General features: G+C 39.3%; 1 protein-coding gene across 4 annotated transcripts in view; it reads right to left on the bottom strand.

Moving 5' to 3' along the window:
* TRPC4 (transient receptor potential cation channel subfamily C member 4) overlaps window positions 1–10,154 on the bottom strand; it is a 132,226-nt gene that overhangs the window by 9,041 nt on the left and 113,031 nt on the right. For all 4 annotated transcript variants that reach the window (XM_042014227.1, XM_042014226.1, XM_042014228.1 and 1 more), the window contains 3 exons: window positions 6,760–7,073; window positions 4,232–4,427; window positions 2,350–2,544 (listed from right to left, as the gene is read on the bottom strand). In XM_042014227.1, coding sequence (XP_041870161.1) covers window positions 2,350–2,544; window positions 4,232–4,427; window positions 6,760–7,073 — 705 coding nt within the window. The remainder of the gene's footprint in view (window positions 1–2,349; window positions 2,545–4,231; window positions 4,428–6,759; window positions 7,074–10,154) is intronic.

Here is a 10,154-nt window from a genome sequence, read left to right as displayed (position 1 = left end):
AAAAGAAAAGAAAAGAAAAGAAAAGAAAAGAAAAGAAAAGAAAAGAAGAAAATTCTATTTGGAAAAATTCTCAAGTGGCTTGGTGCATAGACTCCCTACCCTTTGACCCTTTGCTGCACCAGTTTTCCCAAATCTAAGCTGTGGGTTTCTCGAAGCTGGTATTTATGTACCCTAGCAGGAGGTAGGTGCAGGAAGTAGAGATGATATTTCTGAATCCCCTTGCTCACCAAGCCATTCTGCATAGGGTGGGGAGCACCCCATATCTTTCTTTATTATTCCACAGATCCAGGAATGAGTTTACTCCCAGATATACAGTTTGAGAGGGTAAGAAAAAGGAAAAAATATTTCCTTATCCCAGATGGAAGGTCTGTCAAGAAATATTGTCCTGAAGGTTTAGCTGGGATGTATAAGGGTATTCTGTATCTGCCTCAGTCAAACAGGGAGATTGTGTTAATCAACCCTCTGCTATACACTGTCTTCATACCATTAATTTTAATATCATTCTCTCAGTTTACACTAGCTAATCATCCCTACCAAATGTTTAACAAATGCCTAGAAGCATTGCCCACTATCTCACACGCACAAGTACATCACTCTCTCTCTCTTGACTTTTTCTAACAACATCTCACAGTTTTTCCTTCTGTTGGTCTCTGCACTTACTTTTTTCACTTCCTATATTTCACAGAGATGTTTTGGTCTTAAAATTATTCACCATTCTTGCTAGTTCATGTTCTTTTTAAAATTTCTATATGAATCACTGTTAGTTTTTCTTCACTTAATGGTTTTTTTTTTTTCAGTGTGTGTTTCATTACTGGTTTGTTTCAATGTCACCCTCATGCTTATTAGCTTCTTTTCCTGGCTGTTTCTTTCCTATATGTACAAATATGACAGCTAAGTGAAAAAATTTTGCTTTCACAATTTAGATACTGGCCAACAATATCAGTATATTGCAATAAGCCTGATTTGAAGCTTTCTACAAAGAGGAGAAAATCCATTTATCAGTACAGTAATTGTGAATTAGTTTTATATGTCAGTTTTCCTCTTTACCATAGATCTGTACATGCATGTGAACTTGTGCCTCCAAGTACATCTAGACATTAAGCTGCATTCCAGGATATGACAGCAGAATAGGTAGGAAAAACTTATTTATCAAGAAATGGCAAAGTAATACAAAGAAAAGGTTGATATAGTAAGGGTCCATCAAAGAATTGTATCATATCCCTGACTTCTTTGAAATGGATGGAAGTTTTTTTTAGGAGAATCAATAGCACAAGGACTATACCCCTTTCTTTTCCCCCTTACCCACATTTGACTCTCATACTCTCACTTAATGCTTGGCTATCTGAGTTCCTAACAGACTTGAAACACTTATATTCATCAAATCCCTATGGTATAGAGAAAGTGCCATTATCCACATCTTACCCCAAATTGTCTTCTTCATGCTGGAGCTGGCTAAATTCAGTCTAGTTACTGAGGTACTGACTTGCTAATGGGAAATGAAGAAAACATAACTAGAGAGAATTAGTTGTTGGTGGGTTAGGATGTTGCCTGAATATTTGCACTGTCAGTATAGAAAAACTGTGTTGCTGACTGAGGTATCTCAAGCAGATGAAGTTAGGAGGGAAAAATTCAAATCTGCTTTACCCATTGCAGCTACCAGAGAAAGTAAGTGGCTGAGATATTACACAGGCATCTGCTGAATCCAGGGGCAGGACTATTCTTGGTTGCCTTGTGTGTCTTTTCCCCTCTTTTTTTTTTCCCTAGAAATATCACTGTTAATAAGCAGTATCAAAATATGGTATGATTTCAGAATGTGATTCTAAAATAACTCTACCTGTAAATTCAAGAAAACAAGTCCAAGTAAATGCTGTTACCTTTCAAAATGTTTTTTTTAATGAGAACAGCTTTTGGTAAGAGTGCTTTTATGGTAAACCCATTTCACTACATGTTGAGAGACAGAGACACAGAAAATATTCCATGATGAATACTTCATACATGAGTCTGTGGTTCATGGTATTCAATTATACCTGAACTGTGATGCTTGAGCTAGGGATTAGCGACCAATTCTGACACTGGCAGACAAGCATATATATTTGATTTTTGTATTGCCCCTAATCTTTCTTGCAGTATCTGTAGATGAAGCACAGTCATGGTTCATACTGTCATTGTACAGGGATATGATGATGCTTTCTCTTCAAATACATTGACATGAATGTAAAAAGTAAACATTCACTGCTAGAATTATTCATATGCACATTATTTGATGGTTCAGATGCTCTATAAGGCTGACAAAAACTCATCTATATAGCAAAGAGGAGGACTACAGGCAGAGTAAACCACACAACTTACCCCTATTGTTCCAAAACTTTCAGGCTTTCTTCTAATTTTTTTCTTGCAAAGGTGTCTCCATAACCATTTGATCAGATACCACAAAGACTTTGGGCTCGGTATGACATTAAAAGGAGTGGGCAGAGTTCCTCCTTCTTCAAAGTAACTCATCCAGAGTTTTGTTCGAGCAAACTTCCACTCAATGTCTGCATGATCCTGCACACAAGAAACAAATCAGCAGCACAGATGTTGATGTAATTGAGGAGGTGAAATAAACCCCTACAAAAATCACAAAAAACTGAAACTAGAACAACCTTGAAATACTAATGAATTGTCCTGTTAAAATAGTGCTATCTTCTTTGGACAGAAGGCCTTTAACACAAAGCAAAGGCCTTTAACACTAAACTGCTTTACATCAGTAAAGAGATGTTCAATATGTAAAGTATATATCTACTTATAAGCACTTCTTTCACTGTTACAAGCTGTTAAATTATTGAAAGTCTCTCAAAAAACAGAAAGCGTAATTACAAGCAGAGAAATACTACATTTCTGGAAAAAAACATTTTGTTATAATAGCAGCTCACCATTATTCCACATAGATCAGTCTAATTACACTGCTCTGCAGCAGCTTTAAGAAGGCAGTAAGGCTCTTGGATTTTCTTAGAAATTACCAGTTCCCAAAATTCACAAAAAGGCTATCCACAAATCATGAGGCTACTAAAACTGTTGAGTCAAGTATCTTTTTTTTTTCCCTACTACTTCAAAATTCTATATTTGGCATAGGTTGGGGTCTGGATTTTTATTTTTATTTGCAATTTTATTTCTTTTGGAAATTATATGGTATTGTATAATTCTTAAAATTTTGGGAAAATGAAGGCTAAAGTCCATGTAAAGATTTCTAAATCCTAGCAGATGAACAAGAAGTTTAAATCACTAATTTGGATAGCCAAGAAGTTCAGCTACAGGTCTAGCCCTGGCCATACAGTAACAAAAGCACCAACTTAGAAGTTGTAGCAGGAAAAGTATACTACCTACAGCCCAAGTTTTGGTGAGTGGTACTATGTTGTGATATTGTTCACCAAACTTTGACAACTAGAGTTACAGGTGGTCAAACACAGGTGGTCAGTTTTTCTTTTGTGGAAACACTTGTAATTTCCAGATTGGAAAACCAAAAAGGCACATTTTAAAATCTTAAAGACTGCGGAGCTTTCTTTTATTTGCTTTCTGCATGATCATATTTGAATTATCTTGTGATGAATCAGTGTTTATTTTCCTTAGTCTCCTCAATAGACAGTTGAGAAATAAAACTATGCCAATAGCTCTGGTAAGGATAAAGACAGTCTTCATTAAGGAAGGAAACAGGACACTGTTTAATGAGAAGACATGACCTTTTGTTTGAACAGCTAATGGGTCCAAAACTGTCCTTAGAACATGGGCACCCAATTTCTGTTAACTGTATATCCATGCTAGATTAAAAAAACAAACAAACAAAAAAAGCAGCAGCCTTTCAAAGGCTAATAAATATAATGTATTAAAAATGAAGCAGAGACAGAACAATCCTGGGCAATCTTTTTCTAATGAGAAGTCCTGCACAGTATAGCTTGGGCAGGGCTGTAGCCCATGTCACTTGCCAGAAGCATCAGGACACCCTTCTCAACCCACGAGCTGGCTTCTTCATCAGGGTCACCTCTTCCCCATTTGGTGTTGTGGGGAAATTTCCCTCTACCCAACCCAGCTTGGGTTTGGCTTCTTTGTCCCTCCCAAACACTGCAAAAGAATTAGAGTAAATCACAGTATTTGTCCCAATGTCCTGCCTTGAAATGTTTTACTGCCAGAAAAACTGAATGTAGGAACAGGGAGATGGTATATATTATAAATGATCTAAAAAAAAGGAATAACTTACAGCAATGAGTTGGTAAGAGTTATTCATCATGGCTATTAGCATGTTGAGTAGAACAACCAGAGATATTACATTATAGGTACCAAACATAGTGGCCCCAACAAATTCAGTGAATTCATGCCTCGCTTTCACATTGGTCACATAGAGATTGATGAGTCCAAATATAGACCAGAATAATGACTGCAGTGTTTCAAATAACCTGAAAAACATGACCAAGAAGGAATAGCTGTATAATAACAACACATTCAGTTTTCAGATTGTTCAGTTTCTCCCAAAACACACAAAAGTTCTTGACTTGACTGAGATGAATGACACTTATCACAATACAGCCAACATAGAGGTGTAAGAGACGGTCCGAAGATCCCTCATCTGCCTCACGATCATCGCCAAGGACAGAGACTGAACACAGCAGTCCTGGCCTGGCTGAGGTGGGGTGTCTGCCAAGTGTTGCCTGCGGGTGTGCCCACTGGGAACTGGTACGCATTCCTGAGGAAAATTAGTGCAGGTCACAATGGACTGCGCCGTTCTTGCTGCCCAGGACTGCGCTGAAGTGGAAAGGAATGACCTGTCCTGTACGTCTGTCCTGTACCCGTTTCCCAAAGCAACGGGCCCCATAACAACGGCTGTAGATTTCCCCACTTCTTGGCCAGTTGCCCCTCGCTTTTGAAAAGGACTATAAAGGGACTTTCAAAATTAACCAAGATGAGATCTCCCCATGGAAAGAAGACGAATCTATTGGCAGAAGACCATGAGGACTTCATCTCGTCTGCTGGTAGCTATTGACCCCCCTTTTTCTTCCTCTCTACCCTTTTACTTTGTTTTCCTTATCTCTCTCTCTCTTTCTCTACTGCATTACCATGTTGTGGGCACTTAATAAAGGTGCACTGTTCTGATTAAAACTGAAATCCCTTGTGTCCTTTTGCACTCTGAGATCTATAAACAAACCATCACAACCCTCGCTTGTATTAGTGGATCGTGACAAGAGGGAATATATTTCTAGTGAAACAATGACCTAATGTTTCAAATCTGAGCCTCTAGATATACAATACAGAATCTATAAATAAGCCTGCAAGAAAAAGGTTGATTTTGTTCAAACTTCAGCGAGATAAATATAGTTTCAGAGATCTTATGTTGGACACCTTCTTTTGAAGTATTTTGACCCTTTGCTTTAACTATAGGGGGTAGAATAAGGATCTAAAAGTAACTCAATGATTGTGTTTCACCAGGATGTTGAAAAAAGTATGGTATCCTCATATTAGGCAATTCTGGTTTGTTGAGAGCCGCTGAGATAAAAAGAGTTGAATAATTAGAAAGAAATTATTATCATTAGCATGTGTTTTGTTTTATAAAGAAGGGAGACATGTAAAAGAGAAGCACACTGCTCTCAAAAGAAACTTGTGCTTTTATACCTAAAGCATATGATATTCCCTTAGAGAAGTTTGTAGAACAGCTAGGAAGCTAGTAACAATGATGAACTTTAAAAAATAATCCTCCGCACCTAGATAGCTTGAAAAACTTCCACCTTTGTTCTGTGTTCAGCTACATTATCATGTCATAAGAATAGTCCTGGTGAGACTCTGCTCCTTAAAAGTTTGGAACACATAAAGCATCACAGTTTGCCATGACACCACCTTCTGACACTAGTGCCACTAGTCCCCACTATTTCCCAGATGAATATTGCTTTCCTCAATGCTGAGCTCTGAAAAATTTCCGTGTGCTTTTCTGTTCAGATCACACAGAGTTTAGACCTGCATAGGTGTTATTAATATACAACAAAAATATGCTGTGCCTGCAAAAAGTTACTTGATTAGGATGATATAAAGGCTGCTATGTTTATAAAATTATTTCCTCTAAGAAGGAAGCCATTGGTAATAAATACATTTTTAAAACAGCCTAGATACACAGAAGTTAATAGGGAATGAACATTTATAGCAGGAGTTTGATTCAGGTTGGAAGGTGAAGGAGAATTAGTGTTCACTTGGCAGTGTTTTGGTACTGTAGATGAACTAAAAACCAGAATGAAGTAAGATTGATTTTAAAGTGAAAGAAAAAGAAATAGCTTCTAACAGAAATTAGAAATTCGATTGTGTGGAGTAGGGTCAGTAGAATCTTGGACTGCATGTTTTTTTACAGCCTATCACATTTGCAAGGAATCTTCATGTTTTAGAACACCAGACTCATTTAATGCCCACAGATAGACATGGAAGAAATGCAGAGTGACAACTGCCTGGATGAGCAAGGTCTGAGCTGGTGACCTTATGTACCTTCTAAACTCATTTATCTTCCTCTTATCTCTATTTTAATTTTTATCTTTTCAGATATCTTGAATTGTACAGATTTCACTGTCATATGATGTGAATATTATTAGAGTGATGAAATGTTAATTTTTTTTTTATTCGGGTAACATTAAATGTGTCTGTCAGGACACCACTGTAATACCAATAGAAAATGAAGGTTCTTTTCTGTAAACATCATCTAAGTGATTAAAATATTTGGGGAGAGGGGGAGGATAGAAATAAATAGCAACTTACGTTGAAAATGCATTATTCTGCTTTTCACATCGTATTCCTTTGCAGTTGCCAGGTTCATTTGTCTCATAGTAGAAATACAGCTGGTTCAATCCATTTGCAAAAGCGAGCAGCACAAGACAGTATATGAAGAGAAACTTCAAAATGTCCAGCAACATTCTTCCTAGAGATATCTGCAGAGGTCCCAGGTGAGAATTTGCAGTGAATAGTGAGATCAAGCGCAGGGAGCTAAAGATGTTTGCGATTGCAAACAGGGCTTCAGCCACCAGGGTTGGATGCCACATGTCCCAGCTCTCCCGTGGAACTAACCCACTATACTGAAAACAAGCAGAAGGGAAGAAATTACTCCTCTGATTTTATGCATAAACAAGCATGTCAGTTTCTTTATAAGTTGCTCAATTAATTTTCAGATTTCACAATAAATTTTCACAGTAGCAAAAGCAAGTTTAAAAATTCTGACACTGCAAAAGGAACAGTTTTGAGCACCTTGCTTTTTAGAATTATAGAAATTTCCAGCTGTACAAGCAGGTAAATTATTTCTTTGGAGAACAGTGCAGGGCTGACAGTGATGGATAGAAATCCACAAGAACTCTGGCAAAGAGGAAGAAAACATTCAATCAGTGAGTAAGTATATCACTTAATCACTAGTACTGGACCAATGATGAAAAAGACGTTTATTAATGAACCATGGCAAACTGCTTATGTGTCACATTACCAAAGAGTCTGACCCCTGAAACTGTGACTTCTGTTCTCTTGTGACTTCAAGGTCAAGCTCTACCAAAAAAAAAATTTCTTGAAGATGAAAGATATTTGAACTGAGGCTTAACTACTGTGGTGGACTCATCATTATTTACTTATATATTAATCTGTTTTATAGAACATGTCAGAGGAGAGAATCTATGCTAGGAAGCCCTCTAAAAAGGGGATAATATAATATAAAGCAGATTTCAAAGAGGGACTATGGTGTTATCTGTATTTACCCACTCTAGGCCACACAGATGAACCTTCAGAGCTGCTGGGCATGCCCTCAGCAGTAAGGAAAGGGATTCCATGTGTCACTGGGGCCAGATGACACAACATAAACAGGCATCACAGCATTTCACCACACTCGCCCATCAAAGAAGGCAATCACTCAGAGTGGTTCAGGAACACCTGAGGAACTTGAACATCCGTAAGTCTGTGGGACCTGATGAGATGCACCTCGGAATCCTAAAGAAATCCTAAAGAAACTGGCTAACATAGTTTCCAAGTCACTCTACGTCACATTTGAAAAGTCCTGTCAGTCAGGTGAAGTCCCTGGTTACTGGAAAGAGTGAAACATTGCACCCATTTTTAAAAAGGGGAGAAATTAAAACCTTAGGAACAACCAGCTTGTCAGCCTTCCCTTTGTGCCTGGGAAAGCCATGGAAAATATCCTCCTAGAAGTTGTGCTAAGGTGCTTGGCTGACAGGAAGGTGATTTGAAGCACCAGCATGATTTCACCAAGGGAAAGGCTGCAGGTGTCATCTGTCTGGACTTGTGTAAGGCTTTTGACATGGTCCCTTGCAACATCCTTCTCCAAACTGATGAGAGATGGATTTGATGGGTGGACTGTTCAGTGGATAAAGAACTGGCTGGATGAGTGCATCCACAGAGAGGTGATCAACTGCTTGATGACATCAGTGACAAGTAACACCCCCTCAGGGATCTGTACTGGGACTGGGACTGTTTAATATCTTCATTAATGACAGACAGATGGATTGAGTGCACACCTAGCAAGTTTACAGATGAACCTAGCTGAGTGGTGTGGCTGACATGCCTGAAGGACAGGATGCCATCCAGAGGGACCGGGACAAGGTCAAGAAGTGGCCCCATGGGAACTGCACGGGGTTTAACAAGACCCAAGTGCAAGGCACTGCACCTGGGTCAAGGCAGCCCCCAGTACCAAGACAGTCAGGGGAATGAAGGGATTGTGAGGAGATGGAGTTCGGGTACTGGTAGATGTGTGCTCACAGCCCAGAAAACCAACCATATCCTGGGCTATACAAGAAGTGTGGCCAGCAGGCCAAGAGAGAGGTTTCTGTTCCTCTACTCTGGTGATACCCCACTTGGCATGCTGCATCCAGATCTGGCATCCTCAGTACAGGAGAAACATGGACTATTGGAGTGGGTCCAGAGGCATACAGTGAAAATGGTCACAAGGCTGGAGCACCTCTCCTCTGAGGAAAGGCTGAGAGAGTTCAGTGTGGAGAAAAGCTGACTTTGGGGAGATCTTGTGGCCTTCCAGTACCTCAAGGGGCCTCATAGCAAAGATGGAGATAGACTTTTTACTAGGGCCTGCAGCAATAGCAATGAACTAATGGTTTTAAACTGAAAAAGGGTAGATTTGGACTAGATATAGGAAGAACTTTTTTATGATGAGGGTGGTGAAACACTGGAACAGGTTGCCCAGAGAGGTGGCAGATGCCCCATTCCTGGAGACATTCAAGGTCAGGCTGGATGGGGCTCTGAGCAGCCTGATCTAGTTGAAGATATCTGTGCTTATTGCAGAGGCACTGGACTACGTGACCTTTAAAGGTCCTTTCCAACCCATACCATCCTATGACTCTGTGATTATATGATCCAAACTGTGAAAGGGAACTGGGCACTGTTTCGGACACTAATAGCTGGCACAGGCCCCACACCAGGGTTTCTCCAACCAACTGGTAGTGCTTGTGAAACTGTCCCAGTGCTGACAGCAATCCCTGGCACAGTGTCATTTACTTGTATACAAGCAGCCATAGTGGCTGACAGGTTTGTGGATTTGGGGATGAGAACTGCAAAACTGAAGAATAGCCCATTAAAGAATTACAAATTACTCAGCCTTACATTTAATTCACCTGTGATATTTGTTCTCTACAGAGCAGTGAATTAAATCTAGACCTGCTGGAATCATAGATCAGTACTCTCTTCATTAGACTATCCTCTCCCTAATGATTATGCTCATCTGCCCCATCCACTACTGCTCTTTAATCCAGTTCTGATTGATTAAAGATCAGCGATGAAAAACAGGCAGTAGAAAACAGAATTTAGTTACCGGAGACAACACCTAAGATATAAAAGCACATTACTGCAAATTCTCGTGGCACTTTACAACCCTCACAACTGAAAACTTGCACCTATTAAATAACTAGGAATAATTGTCAGTACAAGCAAAGATTGGTACTGAACAGTGCCGTAGATACACAGATTAGGGACACAAGGTGTGTTGGGATAATAAAGTAAAACAGTCATGGAGAAATGTAAAGAACATATATAAAATTAGGAAGAGATTGAGTTTTTGATAGAAAATCAAAAGCATCAAACTGCAGACGTATTTTATGTGAGGGCAAGTAGTGGCAGATTCCAGGGAAGTTACAGAAGTGGGGAGATGTAAGGAA

Source organism: Corvus kubaryi, unplaced genomic scaffold (genome assembly GCF_017639235.1).
Source record: "Corvus kubaryi isolate FWS band 111438036 unplaced genomic scaffold, C.kubaryi_AGA036_p1.0 split1-65, whole genome shotgun sequence".
Classification (NCBI taxonomy): Eukaryota; Metazoa; Chordata; class Aves; order Passeriformes; family Corvidae; genus Corvus; species Corvus kubaryi.
The sequence above is the reverse complement of the archived record's forward strand: the minus strand, read 5'-3'. Positions and strand labels throughout refer to the sequence as shown.